Consider the following 27,440-nt stretch of genomic DNA (forward strand, 5'->3'; position numbering starts at 1 on the left):
GTAAAAAGTACTGTGATAAGCACAGTGATTAATACTGCTTGTAGTATACAAATCAATGAACATATATGAACATATATCTTAAATTCAGATTCTGCTGACTCTGAACAAGTTTTCGTTCAACAGTAACTTTATCTATTTAGCCAACTTCTGCCAGCTACCTCTCCCCTCTTTTAAGTAGACTTTCAGCATCCCTTTAATCACTGAAGTCTCTACAGCATGTAACAACAAATCTTTTCTGGCTTATAATTGCTTTTGCTCTATTTTCCATGCCTTTTATTCAAGTCTTTAAACTGGACAGGACCCAGGGGTCAGAAAGCGTGATGCAAAGCCGCCTCACATTGAGTTAGAATTTGGACAGATCCTATGCAAAATCAAGACAAGATTGGCGTCTGAAAGAATTGTGTAGAAAATACCTAGATGCTGGGAATTTTTGTCAGCTAATTCTGGTTGTTTAAAGATCTAATTTAAGAGAATTGTATATACTTTCATATCATCTAGTTTAAGATGCATATCCTCTGGTTTAAGATAACCATGTATACTTTCTCTAGAGTGAAGAAAGAGAAGTGAAGCTTTTGGAAGAAGATTCATCTAGCTTCTCCCAGACATCTAGCTTCTTTCCTTTAATGAAAGGAAAGCCTGGATGATCCCAGAATCAGCACTGGTCCCAGATCCCAGAAACAGCACTCTTCGATATGTCTGAAGTCAGGTGAACTTGAGTCTGCAAGTTACAGAGATAGAACAGAGATGACTCTCTTCTTTTGCAGGGCAACCCCAGAGTCTCCTGTGTAGGCTTTTGATACGATATCAGTAATACATTGCAAAGAATATTCTCCAGGTGTTTTCTGGAAGATTCTGCATGTGTTTGTATTGAGGAATGTATCTCAAACTTATAGGACTTCATAAGGAACCAAGGTATTTGACCTAAGTGTTTTTCACTGGGACCTGTTTAAAACTATGTGGCCGGAGTTGGGAGAATGCAGTCCCTGCATTTGTGGAAGAGAGGAAGGAAACCTGGAGAAAGAGTCTGATTCATGTCACTTTTTCTACTGAACAGAAAAAACTCACTGTAATACACCCGAACTGGGGAATCTGACTACAGTTTTTCCCTCATCATGGTGCTCTACAGATTGACAGAAAAAGGTGCATAGAGATGTGAGAAACAGATGAATAGTCTAGTCACTAGTGCTGCTACTGCTGCAGCTGGTTATTCTATCACAGGACTGAGCAGACAGAATGTACATGGGAACGGTGTCTTGTGCAGACATCATACGCCTGTTGTTTAATTTGACAGCAGGTTAAACAACGTAATTTTTTTTTTCCTCTTAGTGGGTTTAAACCAAAAGCAAAAAATGAAACAAATATAGAAGTCTAACACGCTTACGAGGATGTTTCTCACAGAAAAATAAGTATACCAAAAAGATCAGTAACCGCCTGCCCCAAACAGTCCCAGATGTTGGTCAGTTTCCAATATCAATTACGTTTTCAAGTAAATTGTCTTGGGTTTTGGCCAAATATAAGATCATTTCCTTCTTCTCCATCATTACTTCACATCTGTTCATCTCCCCCATCTTCCAAACCCAACAGTTGCACAGAAATATTTCCAGGCCAAGATGAAACTTTGCTGGGCTTTCAGCTTTTGTATCTTTCTAAATCCTTTGGAGAAGTCCAGAATTGTAGATTACAGTTTTCAAAGATTCTTTCAGACACAGGTCACTGCCAGGTACTTGGGGCTGACTGTAGGGTTTGCACTCTAAGATAACTCCTATTCATCACCCCTATTTCAGCATTGGGGTCTGCTATGTGTTCTGGTTCATCATCCAGCTAATCCCGCTAATACTCTCATCATGACAGCATCATTTGGGTTCTTTGCAGGAATATTCTCACTCCATTCATCTGGTTCAACAGCAGCTTGCTCTGGAATTTCTTCTCCTTCCAGTCCTCAGGTTTCTGGTCATTTGGGACCTCAGTCAAGGTGGGTTTAAGGGAGAAATCATACCTCTTAGCAGAATCCCACAACTAGCAACAGTTTGATCAACTAACATTTCAAAACTATGGCCAGAATTCAAGACCAGGGAATAAACTGGTTCTTATTATCAAAAAACTAGGTTTTTGAATTTGTACCTGGATGCTTTGTAAGCTTCTTGTCTTTGCCAGTCTTTGGGTACTTGTGCTGGAAAGTGAAATGCAATCTGAAGTCTTCCTCAAATAGAGTTTTACTGTGGAGTGGATCACAGTTTGGTTCAGGGCTTTGGGGAGCAGCTTCACAGAAGTACCACTGCTCCATGGAAATTCACTTCATACTGTACAGTAAGAGATTTGGTGTCAAACAGAAAGAGCTTTAGAAGTCTGACAGAGGTATGATTACTGAGCACTCAGAAAACGAAGATAGGTATGAAGCATTTAATCAAAGGCAAGGGAATTCACGTTTAAGAATCACAATCCCTCCTGTAATCAGTGAAAACATCTGCCCAGAGCAGCAGACACCTGTTGTTGTGTGGGTAGTGTGGGCAGGAGGAGCATGTGGCAATAACAGTGCTCACAAGCTAACCGATGAGTGCTTGGATGGGGAAAGCTTGAGTGGGCTCATAGTCTTGCAAGAAGGGACCCATTCGGGAATGGGGGAGGCCAGAGCACTGCTGACTGGTACAGCCATTGCCACATCAGTTATCACAGCAGGTATGCAGAGGGGCCCAGCAACTCCGCTCAAGACTGCATGTGGTGATGAAAACCTGGGTCACTCAACACAAAGAAGCAAGGGCAGCAGAAAAACATGCTCAAACAGGTAGGTGGCAGTCAGGTTATTAGAAGACTGGAAGTTGTCACTTCTGACAACAGGAAAAAGAGTCCTGTGCTCCACTTGCAGATTTGCAAATTCAGAATATGTATAATGCCCTGGGCACTGGTGAGGATGAACAAGACCCGTGAGAGGATTCATCAGAGCTATCTGAGCCTTAACCTACTGTCTGCACAAAAGGAAAAAGGCATGTGATAGTTATTGGAGACTCCCTCCTGCAGGCGACGGAGGCACCAATCTGCCAACCTGACATAATATCTTGGGAACTTTTTGCTTGTCAGGCTTTAAGATATGAGATGTGTGGAGATATTGCCAAGGCTCATCCAGCCCTTGGACTATTTTCCCTTACTACTTTTCCATGTGGGCACCAACACTGGAAGGGGCAATGTGAACCATATCAAGAGTCACAACAGAGTTCGGGAGATGAGAGTGAAGAGCAGAGGGGCTCAGGTGGTGTCTCCTCAAACATTCTGATGAGGGAGAAGGCTCAAGCAGAAGTGAGTCAATTGATGTTGCAGGGTTAGTCTAGCAGGGCTTTGTCTTCTATGACTGCAGGACCTTGAGGAATGAGAGCTACTGAGCAGGGATGGGATATATCTGGCAAAGGGCACCAAGAGCGTCTTCGCAAAAAGGCTTGCTAACCTAGTGATGAGGGCTTTAAACTAGGTGTGGTTGGGGAGAGCTACCATAATAGAGAAGCAAGGGCACAATGGGGCAAAGCAGATGTGTCTAGGAGAAAACATTATAGAAGAGGATGTCACTTTTCCCCTGTAAGAACAACACAATTTAGGATCCATCTCAAATGCCTGTACACCAATGCATGTAGCTTAGAGGACAGTAATTGGAAGTCAGTGTGTAGTTGCAGAGCTACAGCCTCATTGGGATTATGGTGACATGGTAGGATAGCACTCCTGACTGGTGTTCTGCAATGGAGGGATGCAGTCTCTTCAAGAAAGACATGTAGGGAGGTATGAAGGAGGGCTTGCACTTGGTGTAAAGGAGTTTCTTGAATGCATGGAGTGCTGCCCCGGAGCAAGTGACAAATCAATAGAGAGCTTGTGGGTAAGGATCAGAGGACAGACCAGTACTTGTAGTATTGTAGTAGGTGTCTGCTACAGATCTCCTGATCAAGAGGAGGAGGCAGCTGAAGAAAGCCTCACAAGCACACATCTTGGTACTCATGGGTGACTTTTACCACATTTCAACTGCTGGAAGGGCAATAAGACTGGAAGCAAGCAATCTAGGAGATTTCTGGAGAGTACTGAAGACCATTTCTTGACGGAGGTGATCAATGAACTAACTAGTGGAAATGCTCTGTTGAACCCGTTGCTCACAAACAAGGAAAAACTGGTTGAAGATGTGAAGGTCTATGACACCTTTGGTTGTTGCGACCATAAGACTGGCGTTCAAGATCCTGAGAGGAGTGATCCCATGGGAAACTGACCCAAGGGCACAGGGGATCAGAACAGCTGGCTAATCTTCAAGGACAACCTCCTCAGAGCAAAAGAATGGTCTTTTGCAATGTATGGAAAATTGACAGAATTGCTTCTGACAAGCATGACAGAAGAACAGCATGGATGAACATGGAGATCCTGATTGAACTCAAACACAATTCTTTTTGTAGAGGACAAAAGCAAGAAGGGTTTCTTTAAGTACACCAGCAGCAAAAGGAAGGCTAAGGGGAGTTTGGGCCCATTGCTCAATGAGGCAGGGTACTTCGTGAAAAGGAATTTGGAAAGAACTAAGGTACTCAGTGCCTTTTTTGGCTCAGTTTTCACTGGTAAGGTTTGCCCTCAGGCCTCCAGGTCTCTAAACCTTCTTGAAGAGTCTTTGGGAGTGATGCTGTACTCACTTAAGAATCACTTAATTAGACATACAGAAACCCATGGTACCAGATGGGATGCATTTGAGGGTGCTGAAGGAGGTGGCTGATGTCATTGTGAGGCAACTCTTGGTTGTATTTGAAAGGTGATGGCAATCAGGGGAGGCTTCTGATCACTGGAAAAAGGCAAATGCCACACTCATCTTCAAGAAGGGCAAGAAGAAGGATCTAGGTAACTACAGGATGGCTGACCTAGTCTCAATAATATGAGATGGTTATTAAGCAAATGCCATTTTTAAACACATGAAGGAGGGGAAGGAAGAGTTGACATGGATTTACCAAAGATAAATCATGCTTGACCAACCTGATTGCTTTCTATGACAAAGTGACTGGCACTGTGGACAAGGGGAGGGCGGTGGCTGTTGTTTACCTCGGCTTTAGCAAAGCCTTTGACCCAGTCTTCCACAGTCTCGTTATCATCAGATTGGTGAAATACGGGCTGAAAAAGTGAACAATAAAATGGACAGAAAATTGTCTGCACTGCCGGGCTCAGACTTGTGATCAGTGGTGCAAAGTTCAGTTGCAAGCCAATGATTAGTAATATCCCTCAAGGATCATTTTCTGGGACCAATACTGTTTAATATCTTCATTAATGACCTGAGAGACAGAACAAGAGTGCACTGTCAGCAAGTTTGTGAATGGCCTGAAGTTGGGGGTAATAGTTTATATGCTGGAGAGCAGGGCTGTTGTTCAGGGGGACCTAGTCAGGTTGGAGAAATGGGGTGACCAGAGGCTTATGAAGTTCAAAAAGAGCAAATACAAAGTCCTGCATCTGGGATAGAATAACCCCATGCACTACTACAGCCTGAGGGCCGACTGTCTAAGAGGCAGCTCTGCAGAAAAGCAGGTCTGGTATTAGCAACTCTACATTTGTAAGAGTGTAGCCAGCAAGTCCAGGGAGGTGATCCTTCCCCTCTACTCTGCACTTATGAGACTGCATCTAAGTACTCTGTCCAGTCTTGGGCTCTCCAGTACAAAAAAATCATGGATATGCTGGAGCAGGTACAGCACAGGGCTGTCAGGGGATGGTCAGGAGGCTGGAGTGCAGTACATACATAAAAGGACATGCTGAGCCAGCTATGTCTGTCAGCCTTAAGAAGAGAAGGCTCAGGAGAGGCTTTATTGCCATCTACATATACTTCATCAGATGAAACAGAGAAGATGGCGCCGAGCCCTTTTTGAAGCTGCAGGGTGGGAAAGGTTTCGACATGGGAAATTCTGATCAACTGGGGGAAAGAAAAATTACTATGAGACCATGGTCAAATATCGGAACTGGGACCCAGAGGGACTGTGGGATCTCTATGCATGGAAGTGTTCATGACTTCACTAGACATGAGCAACTTGATGTAATTAAACCCGCTTTGAGAAGGGGGTTGGACTAGGCGACCTCCAGAGGAACATTCCAACCTAAATTTTATTATTCTACAGAAGTTTAAAAATGGAAGTCCAGTTTGCCAAAATATGTACACAACAACTGAAACCAAACACTGGTAGAGCTAATGTGCAACTCTCCGAGAAAAAGAAACACATTAGATTGCCACCAAGATGTTTCCTAATTTAGACGGGGGAAAGGCTCCAATAAAACTCCTATGACATTTTAGGCCATTGGCAGTATTGTATATCTTTCACGTCTGAACACTTTCTATGCACATTTGCCCAAACAAGTTCTGCTTTTAGCTTTCACTATCAGGAAATCAGAGAGCGACAGCAAGGTCATCTTATTCCACATCTTAATATGAGTGGAACGAAGACAAGAACTAACTGACAATGTCCTGAAAAGGAAAATCACCGAGAAGGAGAGCGGTCTCCATTTATTATCCTTTTATAGTGCAGTTCTACTTACATGACTCCTTTCCATTAATCTCCAGGCATCCCATGGAGAAAGCAGGAGACTGATGCACAATTTAATGACCTGCTTTGTTGGAAACAGCAGGATAAGCCTGTTTAATATGTTTGCTCCTATTAATGAATGACTGACCAACGGATCACCCCCAACAGTAACAACAACAATAATGACTGCACTTTTCTAATCAACAAAGCAAAATAGACTTTAATATGTGTATTTCTGATTGAGTGATGCCATACTGTTTGTTGACACCCAAATGATATAGTTGGTCTACATGTCTTCAGCTCTTAACCTCTCTCTACTTTCCCTGTCAGTTCTAATGCTTTCTCAGCCCTTCCTGTGCCAGGAAATCCTGCTTCTTAACCTTTGTTCTCCTGCCTTCTTTCTGTGTTTCTTTTTACCTGTTCTGAGATTACTGTTTCCCAGGCTGGCTAGCCGTTACATGCTTTGTGTCACGATGACCTTTTCCAGGCACTTTCTGCCATCTAAATTTTATTTAATCTAATTCCATTGATTCCTCCTTATGTAGTGTACTGCCCTGAATGCAACAAGAGGTTGGTGGAGTTTTTTTCAGAAATCACCTAAATTTTCTCTTGCCCTTTTAAAAGCCCTGGCAATACACATCTACAACCCAAGCCAGCAGGTGCTGGAGCAGCCACCTAAAGCAGCTCCCCCCACAGCAAGGTGGGAGCCGAACCACCTTAGCTTCTTTGCTAGGGTTCAAAACATGTGCAAGGTCTGTGGCACCACTGGGAAAACCTACACGGACAGGATGGGACGGCAGCCTATGCGGCAGCTGATAGCACTGCCTGTTGCTTCCCTGAGGCTTGGGCAGAATGAGTGTGATGAGCGTCCTGCCGGTACGCTGGGGATAAGCACACTTAGAAGGAAGCTGGCCAACATGGGACCATTACAGGTGGTCTTGAGATTCCTAAAAAGAGTCAAGTGGAGTCAAGATCTGTGAAATGTGGGCTGCAAGTTAACACAGAGGATAATTATTTTAACTTAAATTCTGGTATGTTTTGTTTCTTACATTTGAAGAACAAAGGACCCATTAAGTCATATTTCTGTTTTTTTTTCCTGTATTTGCAGAATAAAAAAGAGAAAGTTCTGCCTAATAATGCCTATACAATAATATAGGCACAACAATTAAACAGTATGACATTGGACCCTTGCTTGCCCTTTATCTTGGCTAGAGAATAGATTGCAGTGGAAAATAATTTTTATTTTTCACACATTAATCATATTTGTGGCTCGGAACATCCCAGCCAAATACTGTCCTTAGGACTCGAAATATTTAAAAAGGAAATGTATGCATCCTTCTGTACAGGGGCAGCAGAAGTTCTAACAGCTTCTGCCCTTGCAAAACAAACTGAATTGCAAGAGGCAGCAAATCTTCATGTTACAATATCTCAGGGTCATATGAGGGTTGTGCTTTGTAATAAAAATGTGCACAATACAACTAACAGTTAATTTGTTTTCCTGTTGGTGACTTAAACACCAAAGCAGTGTTCCTGTGTAAAGGATTGTCTTGTTAGCCGAAGTGTCTAAAGTGTACTGTATTGAGTTGTTCTCAGCATACACATACTGCTTGTAAAATGCAATCTGCAAAGAATATAGCCTTCCCATAAGTTTGCCTTTACCACTGTCCTTTTCTCTTTCTCCTCACTGATGCTTAAAAACTGAGTTTGCCTTTCTGCTTAAATGGCAGACTTTTAGCAAGGTTATTTTGCAACCAGGGCTTTGACTGGAGGAAGAAGTCTGTTCAGGAAGTTTTTATGTCTCTATACCTCCAACTACAGTGCTTGCTACTTACGGTAGCAGAAGAGATGATAAAGACACAGGTCTTCTACTTATTCCCCTCCTCACCCTAATTTAAGACCACTTTCTCTGTCAACTACTTGCCTCTGCCAACAGTGAATCATACAAGAATTTCCTTGGGATATATAGACCCTATCTGCACAGGAGTGTTACCATTCAAGCACCTCTGCAGCAGACTTGTTTCACTGCAAAGCTAGCTCTGAATAAAATAACTTTTTATTTCACAATCCTTTTAAGGATAAAAGATAACAAAGCATTGCATTAGAAATAATGTTGGGGGAGTGTGTCCTATATTAAATGTACCCTGAGGCCTTGCACTTATTTAAAGATGTCCAACCTGGCTTCTGGAAACTGACCACTGGGTGCGATCACTGCCTCGCTCACCACACAGGACTGATACAGAAGACCAGCTCTGTAAGCCACAACTCATGCTGATCTGCAAAACACCAGTGAGAAGTGGTACAGGGACTGTCCTCATAGATACATATTGTACATATATATACACATACGGGTACGTACATGTATATATTTATATGTACAGACACATATACACCCCTTCATGTACACAGGTAACAACAGGATAACTATACATGTACATACTAACAATTAACAGAAAACACAAACACCTCCAAGTGCCTCTATCTTGGCTAAGGTATACAGTGATACCCTCACATCATGCCATAATGAACACCACAAAAATATAGCAGTAAAATTCAGTACAGGCCAAGACCAGCAAAAAGAGTAACTATTCTTGTCACTGTCCATCGCTGAGCTACTCCAAAAGGTAACCATACAATAAGCAGTCTTAAAAAAATAATTTTGTATATGAGAGAACAGCATATTAGAGAAAAAAATTTTTAGCTGAGGATGTTTATTTTCCTGGTGATGTAAACACATAAAAAATTGTTCCTAGCAAAGCCTCAGGAAGAAACACTGCAGCTTTGTGCAGGGTAAGTAACTAGCAAGAGCCAGCAGCACCACCTGCTTTCTCTCCAACCCCCCAGAGCGGCTCTTGGTCCCCATTCGGACCAGAGCCCTAACGGCAAGGTCCAGTTCTGTTCTGACCCCTTTAACCCACTGTGTGTCATAGAAATGTACGAACCATGAGGGAAAAATCTCTGGCTAGTTTACATTTAAACGGTATGCTCAAGAAAGTTTGGTTTGCGTGGCTAAAATTATTAATTGATGGAGTTAAGAGTCAGTAGTCCCAAGACATAAATGAAGCAAAGATCTCCAACCCTTAGCTTTGGCTGTGACTAATAAACCCTGCTTATAGTAGGATGTATCGGTTTAAGCATAGCCATCAATGGACATGTGTGTTTTGCCCCGTTTCCCCTTGAGTACCTGCAGAATTCGTTCTCTTGCTGGAAGAGCGGGCTGGGTGAGGCTGTGTCTGCCCGCAGGGTCCCATTCAGACATACCCTCAGGCCTTCCTCTCTCTCAGCCAGCTTTGAAAACAAGCCTGAGGCACTTTTGGAAATTTCCCTGTCAAACTCCTCCTACTTCTGGAACAGTATTTTCCTTGTCTATTACACTAAGATTACATATTGCAACTTGCAATGCTACCTTTGATGGGAAGTCCTGCTTAAAAACGAAATCAAAACCTTGCGCAAAAAATAAATAACTACTTTTTCAATGTATATTAAAATAAATATGCACGGGTATCTACAAAGAGCAATTGGCCCTTCTGTTTAAAGATAGTTGGATTCCTTTGTGACTCAGACAGAGATATACCTGATATTCAATTCTATTTTTCTCTTGTCACTTTCTCACCCAGTAATAGCATATCGATCTAGGGTGGGCAAAGACTCCAGGCACAAATAAGTTTATTCACAAACAAATATTTTCATTCATAAGTCATTGTGCTCCTTCACACATGAATACCCAAGCCAAAAAGGTAGGAACTTAAATGAAAACAGAAGTCAGATTCAGCAATTTGGTATATAAATACAAGCCTCCAGCTACAACATAGCTTGCAGCCAGTCCTCTAAAAGGTCACTGAGTAAATTCTAAAAATACCCATGCCTTAGAAGATACTCAACTTCAATTGTGAGTTTTGATATGATTTGTAAGTCAGCACTCAGCAGTAAGTTTCAATAACTGCAAAAGTTTTATAGGTGGGAAAAACCGAAACCAACTCTCAGTCACCCCGTAGCCCCAGGATCCCCCTTCACCCTTGCTTAGGGGAAAGACCAAATGACAGGAAAGGAAGCGGCAAGGAAAGCATCAAGCACTGAGCACCTGCAGGCACACAACTTCAGCCCCACAGGTCAGTGCTGCCCGTCTGCGGTTGCCCTGGGGGACTTACTGTGGGGTAGGGGTGTGAGCAGAAGACAGTGTATTTCCGAATGATGCCGTTCAGCTTGAGGGGAGGGAGCCAGGACACGAAGATGGTGGAGGCCGAAGCTGCGGCTGCTTTAACACCCCCGGGAGGACCTGGAACTGGAAAAACAAGACGTGTTAGAATGGCCCAAGGCAGGCACTCGGTCATCCTAGTGTAATGGAGGAGCAAACAGGAAAAGGAGAGCTTGCCGCTTTGGTAACTGTGCCCCTGTGGACCCAGGCGGACAGCCTGTGTTAGGAAGCAGCCTCTGCACTGCCCACGCCAGGGGAGAGGGTTTGGAGGGCTCTGCCCCCATCCCTAAGAGGCGAAAGGCCCTGCTTCAGAGGGCCCCGAAGCAGCAGCTGCCTCGGATGGTTAAACTCGTGTGAAGTATCACCCCCAGCCTGCATGCGTGAAAATAGGTTGGCTGTGGCCAGTGCAAAATGCCAATAAACATATTATTATAAATTGTCAATTTTTAAGACATAACTCATGCCAAATGATTATTTGCTGTATAAATAATATACATGTGAACAGTTTAATGGACATACACAGTAGAGCTGTGAATTTAATGAATTGGAGAGCAAATGAGCTGTAGTCCCATGCAGTTAGCACTGCCTGACGTGACCCAGGTCTAGCTAGTGGCGTGACGTGTGAGCAGACATATGGCCACACAGCCACCTTCCCCCCAGCCTTGCCCTCAGCAGCTCAGACCTCTGTCTGGCACTGCAGTATGTGAACACATATCTATTTCTCTAATTACAGCAGCTATCTGTATAAGCCATAGAAAACTGTCACAGAAAAAGAGAAAAAACCCCTCCTCTCTAAAACCACACAGAAAAAAATTCAGCCAGGAAATGCTAAAATCTTGGTACATGAACTTAACTGTGTCTCCTTGCACGCTTGCATTTTGAGAAAGACTTTAATTTCATGAGCATGTTATTTTTCAAACACATGTTACACTGTACAGTGTTCTCCAACTTTGGAAGCACTCTTATACTAACGTAAAAAAATTCCTGCATGCTAGAATATCACATTACATGTAAGCTGGTACTTTAACAAAATAGCAAGAGCTACAATTAACATTGGAATAAAATGTTTTAAATTTTCCTGAAAAAAACCCCCCTCTTGTCAATAGGAAATTATTTTAAAATATTTTTAAAACTGTAAAAAGAAATAATTTGGAATATATTTTTAATACTGCATGTGGAGAATATTCATGTTAAATTATTAAAATAGATATGTTGTACTGGAAATTACTACACATGTTATTAAAGACAAAATGAAACATTTTGATGGACTCTGTTCTCTGCAGAACTTTTGGTTCATGAGGAATCTAATATTTTTGTCTAATTTCAAGCAAAACCACCAAAATGTTAGAGTTTCCAATAAAATTACCATTCCAATGCTTGATCATCTTCCTTTACTTTCATAGAAAACAGTTATTGTGCAATACAGATGGAAAAACCCTTGCCCAGCAAGCTGATCTTCGTAGATGGATCCTTAATCTTGATTCTACCTCATTTAAGTAAGTAGATATTATAGTGGTAAAAAACTGCCTATAAAGAGAAGCCAGACAGCCCGGGGTCTGAATTTGCTTAGCTTTGCGGCTAGCTACTTCGGGTTGTAAAAAGCATATAAAGAGAACTTCAATTTTATATCTGTACAGGTAGTACTGGAAGATGTAAGAAAATTGACAGATAGGCACTGCTCAGTGCAACATTTCTGAATATGCATTTTCTATTTATAGTGTGTTGAGAAAGCTAATAAGGCATCAAGTGAGAATGTCATGATTATAATTGCATGCAAACCCAGCCCCTCACTGCAAAGGGGCTAATTCAGTTAGCAGTTCTATCCAATGCAGAGTAAATATTGATGCTTGACAGCATTCAACTTGTTATTTATACCCAGCTCATTAGAAATGCTATTTGCTCCCGCTGCTGAAGAGTGAAAGCTAGCTCTCCAGGGTAATTACTTAACCCATGGGAGGATTCCTTTACAGTTAGTAATGTTTTCTGGAAATCACTGCAAATAGATGTATGAGGTTAAAGTAATTTATTGTTAAATTAGGGTGTGATCTATAGGGACAGGTTCTGACGTTAATTGGTCATGGCTGTCAACTGCTGAGGGATTAACTCAAAATTCACCTAGCATTTTCCAGTCAACGGACATATGTGGAAAATATTACTTGACATTGGACTGCTGTATTTGTCTTGTATACAGACCAGCAGAAAGAGGGGCTAGAAAGAAAGTTAGCAAGTCATATAGTCAAATTGCTGAAGCTTTTCTAATCCAAAGACCCCTCCGCCTCATTGTGGAGGGGTTGGAATCAAGCAACAGTTTTTGCAGTGGTGTCTGGTTCATTTATTAATCCTCTTTTGCTGGGTTGTGCGTGTGGAAATGACTGTGTATGGGGAAGTGCTTACATTTCCTTAGCAAGAATTCTGCAGACTGTCATCTGATGCCTTACAGATCACCACTGTCCTCTGTCCAGAGGGTAAAGTCATTGCTCAAACTCATTCCCTGGACCTAAACAAGATTATTATGAATTAGCTCAGCATTAACTGAAACATTTGTTACTAAACATCCTTGAGTATGTGAAGAAGGTGGGAGAATATGGTGCCTGCCTTATCTTGGAAAGACCCCAGTCTTGCTATGTTAACTCAAGGTATTTTCTTCATTGCCATTGCATCCCGTAGCCTTACTAGCTTCAGTCGTTATGAGACAGCAGTATCAGGAGACCTGGGATGTCTTATCGAATTCTCCATGGATCGTTATCCAGCACACTGATTCCCACAGATCCCAGCAAAGACAAGCTAAATGTGCACAATACCATAGTTTCTTTTTTCCATGGTCACCAGGGGTAAAATAATGGTAAGAAGCCGGAGGACAACCAGGGCTGAGCACAGAGAAGCCAAGGACTGCTTCCAGCCAACTTTGCAACATTTTAGGGAGCAGATTTGGCAAATTTAAGATCAAAGATGGCCTCATTCTCCAGCTAACGAGGCTTTGAAAGACACAGAAATAGCATGCTGCTTTCACGTGGAAGAGAACACTTTGTATTCTTGACAGTGCAAGTGAAATGCTAATGCAGAGAAGGCAATTATACTGATATGACTAGTCCGGGAAAGAGCATTTAGATGCGCCAGATCATGGGGAGGAGCTCCAGGAACTTTCTCATTCCCCTTTTCATAAGCAGAAAGATTATCACCATTTTTCTTCACAGTACTGAACAGCAGGGAGGCAAATGCATGGAGCGCGGTGCATTAAGAGTGATATCACCGATGTATCAGAATACTGAACCCTGCTCTGTAACAGATTTTTAATTCTGCACCACACAAGACTATCTTATTGACTGTTACATTTATGAAAAACAAAACAAAACAAACTCCTGACTGCTGCTGGTAGTGCCTTTGTTCATGAGATATCCCACCTATAATTTAGATCTACGCTAGCCAAAATATATCCACATGTGCTGTCCACCCCTCATTCACTCTGAACTGGCCTCATACTAATTATACCATTTCTACCACATCCTGCCAGTTTCACAAGGGGAACACTTATTATTCTGTACCTTTTTTTGTTAGTCAAAAAGATAAAATTGGAGATCTCTGACAAGAGAAAAAATGCATTAAGGAGTCATTAAGGGCAATTTTCCATCATAGGGCCCAGGTGATGAACTGCACAGCCATCCTCACCAGCTGAACGAGCCCAAGCAGAGCTCTGCTAGAAAGAGTACTGAACGTGCACTTGATCGGACTTATGCTTATTCATTTTAGAATAAATATAAAGCTTCGTCAGATGGTATCTGTACATCCATCTCTCACGCCAACCGCCAGGAAGCGAGAGAAAGGAGAGGGGGAAAATCTCTCTGTATTCTTTCAATGAGGCTGGCAAAGGGATTTAGTGCTATTCCTCCTTCCTCCCTGCAGCTAGTCCCTGCTGCTCCCTTGCTGCAGCTTTCTCCTTGCTCTGAACGCCGACCTCAGTGGCAGAGGAGAGCTGGGACGACAGCACTGCTGCACTGAGCAAAGTCGTCTGTGATACACAAACAGCTTTCTGTGCATAAGAATGCATTTTCTCAAAAGAAACTGATACGAGAGAGAAATACGCATCCTCCTGCATCACAGAAACCCCAGAAGCAACCTCTGCCAGACACTCAGTAAAAAGTAGAGTAGGGGACAAAACGACAATGAATTCTCAAAAATTGGGCATCTCTGCTTGACTTATTTTTCTGCCAGGAGGAACTTCAAGAAGAGCAGTTTCTTTTTCTGAAGGCTAAAGGGGGAAAAAAAGCTAGACAAACCCCACAAATATGATCACATTGAAAGGAAAGCCAAATTGCCAGTTGCAGGAAGCTTTCCATGACAGGGGGCTCTGAGGGCCATGTCCTCTGCTGGCCAGTTCTGCCCGAGGTCAGAGGCTGAGGTGGTGCGTCATATGTCGGGCATGTATGGGGAGCAAATTCATTGTCTCGACTACAGTTTTCTCATACTGCATTTGCAATGCAGAAACAGAGAGGGAATTTGTCAACCCCCCATTGTTACAAAGTGGACTAGCCTTTGAAACTGTACTTTGAACACAGCAAGGAAGAAAATTTGAAGAACTACTTTAGCTTTTAATGATTTAGTAAATTAAGTCCTCAGGTGAAGAGGACAATCAGCTTATTAGAGACTGTAAAGTGGAAAGGGTAGGGGACAAAACCATAGAATCATAGAATCATAGAATCATAGAATCATTAAGGTTGGAAAAGACCTCTAAGATCATCGAGTCCAACCGTCAACCCAACACACCATGCCCACTACACCATGTCCCTAAGCGCCTCATCTACACGTCTTTTAAATACTTCCAGGGATGGTGACTCAACCACTTCCCTGGGCAGCCTGTTCCAAGGCCTGACCACTCTTTCAGGAAAGAAATTTCTCCTAATGTCCAATCTAAACCTCTGCAACTTGAGGCCATTTCCTCTTGTCCTATCGCTTGTTACTTGGGCTAAGAGACTGACACCCACCTCGCTACAACCTCCTTTCAGGTAGTTGTAGAGCGCGATGAGGTCTCCCCTCAGCCTCCTCTTCTCCAGACTAAACAACCCCAGTTCCCTCAGCCGCTTCTCATAAGGCTTGTTCTCCAGACCCTTCACCAGCTTCGTTGCCCTTCTCTGGACACGCTCCAGCACCTCCATGTCCTTCTTGTAGTGAGGGGCCCAAAACTGAACACAGTATTCGAGGTGCGGTCTCACCAGTGCCGAGTACAGGGGCACGATCACCTCCCTGCTCCTGCTGGCCACACTATTTCTGATACAGGCCAGGATGCCGTTGGCCTTCTTGGCCACCTGGGCACACTGCCGGCTCACGTTCAGCTGGCTGTCGACCCGAATGAATTCTTAAAAATTGGGCATTTCTGCCTGGCTTATTTTTCTGCCAGAAGGAACTTCAAGAAGAGCAGTTTCTTTTTTTGAAGGCTAATGGGGAAAAAAAAGCTAGACAAAACCCCATAAATATGATCACATTGAAAGGAAAGCTCATCTCCTGTTATTTGCTAGAGCTGTTCCCATTTCCTAAGCTTAGCAGCAGCAGTGTCTGACCTCTGGTGTCTAAAATCAGTATCAAACATTACAAGAAATGGAAGCACCAACTCATTTCATCCAGGCTGACTGCTTCACTCTCTGGGTTGCTCTTATTTTGCTACATTGGACATTTCAAGCCTGCTAGAGAAATTTTGGCCTGATATCTCTAGCTGAACACCAACAGAGAAGTCACAGGAGGCCGCGATCTGCCTTTCAACAGCAGCCGTGGAACACACTGCACCATTGATTTTACAAAGAAAAGTTTCTCTTAATGTAAAAGAAATGAAAAAAGAGAAAGAAATTAATGGTGTGATATGGCCTCATAGTAATAACGATGTGAAGGACTTGGCAGCCACTTAAAAATATCTCAGATATACAGATTTTATTAGAGGGGGCTGGAATACCTTGTGTTATAATTTTAGCCAAAGAAGGGCTGGGAGCAGAGGTATAAAGTTTCCAGATCTAAGCTCTGTTAAGATTGCAATTATTTGTATTACACGTGCTAAGAGAGTGTTCAAATTAACTTTAGGGCAGGATCTTTTAGGTGGACTGAAATTAGTCCTACTGAATAATCCTCTACAGGAGCCTTTTTTCCTTAGAAAATTACAGAAGAAATGTCTGTTCTTTCTGAGGAATGAGGCACCTGTTAGGTACATATAGTTTGGCAATGTGAATGCTCTTTTCCCATTTAACTTCCACAGCTTTAAGGATGTTTAGACCCAGGACTTTGGTTTTGGTTTATGCTTAACTGCAGCCCTTTATGTATTCCACTCTAAACCTTTACTGTCTTTAATAAAAAGTTGTGAAGGCTGAAGCAAAACATGAAATCATTGTATTTTCTGGGAACACCTTTCAGTTTAGTTTTCTGGACAAAAGATTTAATGAGTGGAACCACTGCAAGGCATCAGAAAACATCTGAAAAGTTTAGTCACGCTGCCTCGGGGTGGATTATTGCTGAACTGCCAGGAGGATTAAAGATGAGAGATGAGCCTTTCCACATCAGCCTCAACACAGAATCTATGTGCTTCCCACATCTCAGGGCCTGTCTGATCTCAGAAAGGGAGGGAGAAAAAAAGCCACCAAGAGTTAAGGAGAAGCAAACTAGGAAGACGTGGGTTAAGAAAAAAAAATTTAAAAATTTGGGGCTTCTGATATTCCAGAACTGTTACAAACTGGAAATAGGTCACAGGAGATGGACGCGTGTATGTGTCGGGGGAGGGAGCAGTGGGCACAGTAACCCTTCAGGTAGGAAATACTGTTATAAAGCAGCAAGTTATCCATTGCTCTCCCTGGCCAGCTGGGCAGAGGGAAGTACTCAACCCTCTTTGCAGCAAAAGAGATTGCATTATGGTGGGTTCTTAACTGACACAGGATACTTAGGGAAGCTATGGAGTCCTCATCACTGCAAATTTTGGAGAAAAGTTTAGTAAATATCAGGGATGGCTGAGATGTATCTGATCCTCTTTAGAGCAGGGGAATGGTCTTGGTGAAGTGTCAGCAACCTTTTCAGGAGCAGTAATCCATGTTTTTGTTGTTCACAGTGAGAGACAGAGGTACTGCTGGCACCACTTCTGCCATCTGATCAATTCCAAAAGCTGAAGAAACCTCACACAGAGACAAGACTTGATCTGCACCCAGGCAAGTTTTGGTAGCTTGCAGATCCCATCAAGTTTTTAACGCAACAGAAACCAGTGCATGGCATTCCCAAACAGCATTACGACTTCTCCAGCATATGTGCCATGAAGGGCTGACCCAGGAGCCAGGGGTTGTCTCTACAGGTTGGCTTTTCAGGGATTTCCTGAAGAATGGTCCTTATTGTCCCCCAACATTGGACCGGCTTGCCAGTTTGACACATAAGGCAGCAAGCTGCAATGCTGCTTAAAGGCATAGACCAGCAAGCACATTCTTGCTGTCCTCAGGGCTGCTCTGACATGAACTGTATCTCCCCAAGCCCAGCCTGTCCCTGAACCCCTGGAACAGTGTGGGACTATTCCCCTGTTTGCTGGTAGCTTAAGTCCTAGTCCAAAGGCTCTGGAGTGAGAGCCTTTGTGTTCAGAGAGTATTTAGGGAAAAGTTGCCATTCTGGGATCTACGTGGCAAAAAGTAACTTGAAAATGTAGCAGGTGATCTTACAGTTCTCTTATTTTTTAGATTTTTCTTTGAAATAAAACCATCTACCTCCAAGCACTGGGTGTCGCAAGAGCATCTGACTCAGGACTTAGGTGCTCCAAAGTAGTTGTTAAAGGACTTTAGGGTGGTATCAGAATGACCTAACATTCAGTGTTTAAGACACACAAGTCTACAGCTGAGCAAATTGTCCTTGTCAGTTTCAGACTAGGTGTGGTACCTTGAGACAGTTTTAAAAAGAGCCATTATTGCAAGCTGCTGCAGGATCTCAGTGATGCCTACTTCTAGCAAGTCCAGGAAGTAGACCTACATTAACCAACGTTGCTACATCCCTAAATTTCCTCATATTTCTCAGCTATAAGACATTCACTTACTTTTTTTTTTGGTGTTAATTCAACTTTGATCAAAGTAGTGGAAAGTATTAAGCACATGAAAATAGAACAAGGAACAAATAACTCATTTGATAATGCAACAGAAAATTTTAGAAGTCCAATTTTCATTTATACTGCATCCCCTGGATACAACTACAGTTGGGGCCAGGTGACCGTACAACGTATGTAAATTTTAGAATGAGTCCCTTAATATTTTATTGGAAAAAATTAATAACATTTATCGAGTCATTTTTTTTATTAGGAAAAAAACGCCAAACATTCATCAAGTCAGTTAATCTACTGAAGCTACTCTCTTGGCACTTTTGTAAATCTCATTGCAAATAAGAAAATTGACAAATATATTCATACATTCATGAATGACCAGTAAACTGGATAAGTAATAAAGAAAAATCCATTGCCTACTTTCCTTGAAAAAACATTGCATAGCTCACAGGAGAATTTACCAATCAAACATTATTCAAGTGACTTTATTTCCAGGACTGTGTGCATTTTTATTTCTGCCAAAGATTTCTTGATCCAGATTTTCAAAAGTGTTTAGGGATCTAAAGATGTATTTGTTCATCTCATGGGGTTTTCAAGGCATTAAACAGGTTAGGGACAAAACTCCCCCTGAATTTGAAATTCTAGTCCTTGAGAAATAGATCAGTATGTGGCATCCTACTGAGACAACCTGAAGTGATTTCCATAGTTAAAGTCACAAGAAAGCTATTATGAAATCTCATGTGTGTCTGTGTCTGCATGTGATTAAAACTTTCTTAAACTTTCAGCATTAAGACTTAAATTTTCCATGCTTTGACCTATGAACAAAGGCAAGAGATTTTGGTTCTTCATTTTGCTTTTTAGGGAAAAGGTGTTTGGAGGGATATTTTTTTATATAGATATACTGAAAAAAATCTTCTTAGAGGCATATAAGTTATATAAGATCATCCTCCTTTCCCCGTTTTCAATCACTTTGAAAGAATTAACTCAAACCCTCTCAAAATTCCCAAATAAGATCCTGAAGTATTTGGGAAGAAAAAAAAAAGGCAAACTTGCTCAGATCATTAGCGTTATCTACAACCTTCTGGCTCACCTGAACTGGAGTCTTGGAAACAGTCAGGTTGTTTTCAAAGCTGCGGGTGCATACTCCTCTCCATGTGCTCCTAACTCAATAGAAATCTCACTCTGCATGTTTATGTACAATATTTGTACTATTTTGAAAGCCTGAGACATACAAACATTTTGTGGAAGTGGGAATGGAACATGTTTTGCTCCTTACCATCTTCTTTAGTGCGGGTGAAAATTTGTTCACTTCTCACTCCGTCTCCAGCTCGTGTAAAAGCCAACACCTGAATGCTGTAGTTGGTGTATTTTTCCAGGCCATCAAGCTCTAGTGATGGCTGTGTAGTAGTGACATTCTTTATCTCTCCTAGCTCTATAGAATAAAAAGGAAATAGAGTTACTGCCAAGTTCAGTCTTCTCCCAGCTATTGATACCTCCTGTGGAAATCTTGGGGATTAAAGAGTGTACCAGAGAAGTAATGCTTCATTATTATAAAATAGCAATGAATTATAATAAATTAAAATAAATTCCTTTGTGTCCCGACTTCTTACCTTTCAAAGCAGACCCTGTTTTCATTTTCAAACATTTTTTTGCATTTTTTTTAAATACAGGGAAGAGAATTGAAAATTTTTACAAGTAATAAGATTTTTCATACAGAATAGATAACAAGAAGAGATTATTGCAAAATATTCCCTAAAGCAAAAATGAGAAAGTCAGTTATCTTCATAAAGATTTTCTGGTTTTGAGAAAGACCATTTCTCATAAGGAAAAACAAAAAAAAGGCCCCTTTATTTTAAAATATGTAGCAAGCGCTGCTGCAAAGCACTTGATGGCAGTAATACCAGCTAACAATAGATTTAAAGACAGTAAAATCAGATTTACTTGCAGAAAGATGGTGCACTTCATATGAATCTTTTTTGCAGCAAGCTAAGAAGTACAACCCATACGGCAAAAAAGCTTTAAACATATTTAGGGCTGAAAATAAAGCTGAACAAATGAAGAAAATCCGGTTTTAAGCACTGCATGAACGTTATCTTCTTTCATCATGTTATAGGACATCACATAGGAGCTTAGACATGCACTGATAATATTCACATAGAATCTGATCCAAAGACTACAGACATCACTGGAAACATTTAATTTTATGTCTGCCATGTCTACATTTTTATGTATGCTTCTCATACATTTTTAATCTTTATTTTTAAATGTACAAAGGAATTGGTGGTTTATTTCCAAATATTTTTGACTCTAACGTTATCAGCAGTAACAATGGGCCTCTGGGATACATTTCCACTCTGAGTTCCCCTTGCCACACTAATAGAGGCCAGGATTTGCAAGACAGTTGCATATTAGAGTGAACTATGATCCTGATGGATGAAAGCAAAAGAAGGGAGACAGCTCATTGCCCTAGAGCTGTGAAAATTCAGCAGGGCAAATAGGAATAAAGGCATGTGCATCCCAAACCTACTAATATTTAATTTACAAGAAAGGACCATACGTAGAATTATCATCATGTGATAAATTGCAGATTAGTAAGGTATCTCATTTTTCCTTTGATCATTTCACTCATTTTCTGCTCAGGAGTCGATTTCCCTAGGAATTATGCTAAGAGTACAAAACATAAGCACAACAGAAGAGGCTGGCATGAAAATAACAAGCCTTTTCCAAAAATGTTTCCTTCTTATGCCCTCAGCTATGGAGATGAAATACATCCTGTCAAAAAATAAGCAATAACCCCTCAAGTAGTCACCTAACTAAGCAAACAGATAACTAATCAAAGTAAAATAAAATACGTGATTGGGCAGGTATGTTCTAGGTTCATATCATCATTCTTTATAAAAGAAACCTGCTGGACTTTGAAACTGAGATGAAATTTGCTCAGGTCATTTTGGGTACTATGCAGGTCTATGGAGTGTTGCAAACCCACGGGGGAAGCCTTCCCCAAGGGGCCCTGCAGGCAGCTTTGCAATGCCTGCTACTCTGGTAAAGACCTACGGAAAATGGCTTCCTTCACAGGTAGATGAAGCTTTCTCTAAACCAAAGCGAAAAGGAAGTACAATGCCTTCACAGCAGAGAAGAAAAGATTTAAAGGCCACATATGGCTTGTTACTTGGTAATAGTTGGATTTCTCTCACCTCCGTCCAAGAGATTGGCCCAGTAGATAACCCTGAATCCTTGCAGAATCCCATTCAGGGTTTCTTTCGCCAATGTTGACCAAGAAATAGAGATGGTTTCTGGTGATGTGGCAGTGGCTTGCACATTCCCTGGAGGGCAGCTGGGCACTGGAATAAGATATTCACCATTTTTAACTCGATGAATACAACTCAATGTTTACCCTTTGGCTGCCCTTTCAATTTTCATTGCTATCCCACCAGCCATTATTTAATTAGCAGTTACCCACTCTTAACAATGCAAAACCTTTAATCTTACTACAATCCACATGTTTCTGCAAGTGCAGCTGATTTCCCTGGAATGACTTTTGATGTACTGCTTCCCCACTTGCTAACTAGTCTTTTAATAGGTTTTTTGTCGCTTCTTTTGAAAGAGAAATATGTCCTAGTGCTGAAATATGCAGAATATTCTATAAGCAATTTTAATATATTTTTGAAAGTTTGCAGCCAAATTGCCATCTTTCTGGACAATTCTAATGCTCCTTTAAAGTTGGTGGTGGGGGAAAGTGGGCACTTCTTTAAAAAATATTGGAAAAAATGTTCATAAAATATTTTCACTGATATTTAGAAAAATTGGAAAAAGTCAGCCAAATCTAAGGCATTTTCTGTTGGCCATTTAGTGTCAAAACAATACAGCAGTGTTAGTATTTGGCATTGCTTTTAAAGCTCATGACACCTTTAATTCTGAGAAGGACCCAAAATTGAGTAACAACCAAAAAAAAAAGTTGTCAGGAAAAATAAGCATGTCGGATTCTGAAGAAAAAAACCACTATTTATTATAATACAAAATATATGCACGTGTGACATACTGCCTTCTGAGGTTTTGCAGTGATCTGTCTAGGCATAGCAACACTTAGAGTAAATGAAAAACACCAGCCTTCTGTGAAACGTATGCCTCAAAATCTGTAGCTCTTGAGAATTTGAGATGTGTACTACTCCATTTCCCCCATGTAAAAAGTCAGATTTCTAGCTGGCACTGACTTCAGTACACTGATGTAAATTTATGGTAGCTGAAAATCTGGCCTACACTATCCTTTAGGATTATTATTCGCTTTTATACTCCTCTAAAATATTGGGCCTCTTTTTGGATATGGAATGATTCTCTTTTTCCACTAGAGGACTCCCTTTCATCGTTTGAGAAGTACTTTTTATTTTGAAAAGTTTAAAAAAAAAAAAAATCTAAATTGTTCCTTGGATTAGACAGGTTGAAATAGATTGTCTGAAATAACAATGATTTTTCTCTCATTAGTTTGGATATCCTTGAAAAAACCACACATCTCTCTTTAGGCTGACAAGATAAGGGATTGTGCAGTACAAGAGCTCTAGCTTTCACCGCACATTCATTTGAAAAAAAAAAAGAAAGCCAACAAAATTAACAGTATCGCTTCACCTTTCAGAGTTTTACTTCTTAGCATATCAAAACTATGATGAGATCACTATGAAGCTATGATGAGATCACAAAATTTGCAAATATGTAAACACCAGAGCAATAGGCTTCTTAGTGAAAGCTATGATCTTAGTCTATATCATTCACAGTAGGATATATCATGTTAGTAGAGTTATATTTATTTACCTGCATGATTCTGCATCTCTTGCAATGAAAATTGTACATTCTCATTGGTCAGTCTCTTTCCATCCAGCTGTCTACTGTATCTAACAGCTGTAAAATCTGGTCTTCCATTATGCCCACTATAATAATCACTAATCAAGCAATAAATGTAACAAGGTAAAAAGAAATAAAGAAATAATAACATGTCCCATGATAGCTATTTGCCTAGGACCTACCATCCTCAAGAGTAGTGGTGATGATTTCCTGAGAAGAAGGTCCTATTCCAGCTCGGTTACAGGCCTGGACTACCATGCCATACTGGGTGAATTTTTTCAGGTTATTCAGCGTATAAACTTCACTGTCCCCAGTGGTATCAATACTGATGATGTTGAACTGGAAATTGCCTCCTGCACTGTATTCCCGATAACCTATCTGGTATCCACGAATAATTCCATTTTGCAAGTGCTTCTTCGGAGCCTAAACAGAAAATGAAAGATTACACTTTAAGTGCATGTCTCCAAAATCAAGTTGTTCCCCTTAAAATTTTTGAGTCAACATTTTTTCCGACCAAATGCAAGTCTATTTTTAGGTAACAATTCAAAAGTACTCCCTGCACATGAAGTAGAAACTTTTTACCATGATATATGAATTTCAGGTGCAGTTTGTTCTAATTTGCGCATTCCTGTGATAAAGGACAGACCTTTAAATGGTTCATACACAGAAAAGTCTGATAAGGAGATATTCTTGAGTTATAATTTGAATTTATAATGTTTTGTTCTCTTATCAGGTGAATAAATCAAAGTTGAGTTGATAAGGGTATATTTGCATTACAGCCCTACCATTCACTGCTAATTGTGTTTTTGCCAGAAGTGCCTACCATTCACTCGCTAAATCTTTAGTAAGGCATTTATTGATCTGTTGAAGGCAGTCACATAAGTTTATTCAGCTAGATGCATTAGGAAAATTTTACGCTGTGCTTTGAAATATGCTTCTGTTCATTTAGTGTGTAGTGTGGAAAGATGATTAGATAATGAGTGCTGAAGGCAATAATGAATTGGAAGCAGAGATTTGCATACTGAATAGCTACTAAAACAAGGTGTACAATATCTGGCATTCAAGAATATGGACAGTACAAAATGGTTGGCCATAATTATGTACTGTATTTCTCAGACACAGTACAAGATTCCCTGTACCTGAAATCATTTCTGTACTCTGCAATATAAAATGTAGTCTAGACTAAAACAAGGATTGGCAACTCAGGGAAAAAGTCTGTTATTGAAAGAAATACCTATTAAAATTCTATTTAAATAGTACTGGACTAATTTCAATACATGATAATGATTTTCTACGTATATGAGGTATAATTAGTACAAACATTTTAAGGCGCAGTTTATAATCCATGGACAAAAAGCTCTTTCAAATCCTCCAAACCTCTTTCAAATTCCCACCAGATGCCCACGAGCTCATCCGATCCACTGACCCATAAAAAAGGTCTTTGTGACGCAGTTTATCGGCAATGAGTTAAACCGGCAGAGGCAGCAATTTCTGTTGTTACTATATCCCATTAAATCTACTGAGGAACACATTCTCAGGAAGAATACCCTTTTCTGCTACAGGATCTGTCTGTTTCAGTGAGTTTATAGTCCACTGGACTAAAGTCTCACTGGGGCTAATAAAACCGGCGTGGGATTTACCTTTCATCCACGACCAACAAATCATTGCTCTGCAAAAACCAGCACCCTCCCCGTATTTAAAATGTATCACTAGATGGATCTGACTGATTGAATTACTCCGCAGATGCTTTATTTTTTTGCTCCCTCCTGCCTTCAGAAACAGAAACAAAACTTGAAGCAAGGATATAATTTCCACTGTAGTACTTCAGTTCCTCTGGTACCAATAAGCTCTCTGCAAGTGTGGTGCTGTCCGTCCAGTCATAGATGACCGAATTAGGAGATTCAGGTCTTGAGCGCCTTGTAAGGCACACTGCAGGGATTAGAACTGTCTTTTTGGAATCTAAGAGTATAATTGTTTTCTGTTTGAATATTTCTGTGTTTTGTTGTCAAAAAGACCCCAACTTCTTTAGAAACATGTAGGTCTTTTATTATCAAAACACTTTGTTTGCAAGTGCGTTACCTATTCTGAACAACTACATGGCTTCATGATCTTTAAACGACTGCAAAAGGTGTTTCTTTTAAGCTGGACTGTGGGGTGGAAACTAAGGTCAGATTTTTTTTTGTTGTTTGAGATTCAGATATCTTCATAAGATAAAGCTGTTTCATTCCATCTGAGAAGAAAATAACTTTGTCACATTTAAATAATTAAATATTTCAGGGTGAATTGTTTCATTAGTTGAAGGATTTCAAATTCTATTACTAGCCATAGCATTTTGCATAGCTCATAAATTTTTAGAGGCATTGTCAGTGTTGATGAGAAGGGGCAAGAAGACTGAACTAACATAGTCTAAACATTTCAAATTGACTAAAGGACAAACAGTTTGGACAAAGCAGCAGACAACTTAAACAAGTGTTATTACAGGGAGGACTGCATTCAGGCAACGTTGCAGGTCAGTGTCTCTTTTCTAAATGTGTATCAGTGTGGAGGCACCAGTTTAATCATATCAGGACAGCAGTTCTCTCCACCAGTGTTGGATTCCATCACAGCTTCCATCTCAACAGTCTGCGTGGAGATTTCTTGTCTCAAACGTTAACATGAGATGTCTGTTGGACATCTCAAGATCTAAAGCCTCTCCTAGTTAAAGGCTGCAACTGGAACATTCCCATGAGTTACCACGGGTGGCTTTTGAACAAAAGTTGTTGTCACAAACACACATTGCACATTAAAATCACAAGCAACGTGCATAAAACACATACACCACATAATGTAGTGCACTTATTGTTTTGTGAATGGCATACACTGCCTACTGCCACATACAGCACACATTAAGATGCTGTATGTACGTACACTATATATCATAAGGCATGACTGGATATCAAGAAAAAGTGAGCATTCACCTTGTACATAATAGATCACAGAAGCGTATAGCACATATATTGGAACACATACATCATACTGTAAAACAGATGGAACATAAAGATAAAGCTGAATCATACATTTACTATGCATTGAAATGTTCTCAGAGCAGGACTACAGCCAGAATAGCCTCTTCACTGGGAATTCTGCAATTATATACTTTCTCATTTTGAATTAGAACAAAATGGCAAATTTTGCAGTTTTCATGAAACATCTTTATAATTGTTTTAGGTCAAGGGAATTTTTTCTTTAAATAAAACATCAACATTTTACTTCTTTTTTTTTCCCACTTTGAAACATTATACAATATAAACCAAGCTCAAAGTCACTTCAGAACTAAGCATTGAAATGTTCTGCTCTACAAAACTTCAAATGTTCCTTGTTAGTACTATCTAAATGTTTCATTTTGGATTGACTATTTGCACAAATAAATCATATTTGATATACACGCCTTCTTGTGTATAAACACATTTTTTGGTAGAAAATTCAGTGAAGCAACATTTGTCCATGACCAAGTGTTCATGGGGAAAAATATTGTTAACCTTGTCAGTAGTTGTAGAACATTATGAAAAAGTAAGTTTCAGTCCATGATCTTACTGCTTATCTCATAAAATCCCGTATTTGTAAAATAGGGTATCAATGACTTTTGTAAAATATGACATTTTATAGTTGTGTGCATGTGTATATGCATAAAGAGGAAAAGGAATATTTCCCATGCCTAAATTTAATGGGTTCATTTACCTTGTAAAGTACTACAAGAAAAAATAATGAATATTTTCATGGTCTTTTCTAAATGAGAATTCCTGTTTCATTCCCATTCTCTCTGCACCATTTTAAACTACCAAAAAATTCTGAGTACTATTTAAAAATTCATTCTGAAACCCAGTGGACACGTAGA

The 27,440-nt window shown here is 40.5% G+C and overlaps 1 protein-coding gene across 2 annotated transcripts in view; it reads right to left on the minus strand.

The window, feature by feature from the left end:
* Positions 1 to 27,440, minus strand: part of DSCAM (DS cell adhesion molecule) — a 390,627-nt gene that overhangs the window by 78,339 nt on the left and 284,848 nt on the right. For both annotated transcript variants that reach the window (XM_075172878.1, XM_075172887.1), the window contains exons 15-18: positions 23,749 to 23,989; positions 21,928 to 22,074; positions 20,010 to 20,165; positions 10,652 to 10,785 (exon numbers count right to left, since the gene is read on the minus strand). In XM_075172878.1, coding sequence (XP_075028979.1) covers positions 10,652 to 10,785; positions 20,010 to 20,165; positions 21,928 to 22,074; positions 23,749 to 23,989 — 678 coding nt within the window. The remainder of the gene's footprint in view (positions 1 to 10,651; positions 10,786 to 20,009; positions 20,166 to 21,927; positions 22,075 to 23,748; positions 23,990 to 27,440) is intronic.

This window comes from Calonectris borealis, chromosome 1 (assembly GCF_964195595.1).
Source record: "Calonectris borealis chromosome 1, bCalBor7.hap1.2, whole genome shotgun sequence".
NCBI classification, from domain to species: domain Eukaryota; kingdom Metazoa; phylum Chordata; class Aves; order Procellariiformes; family Procellariidae; genus Calonectris; species Calonectris borealis.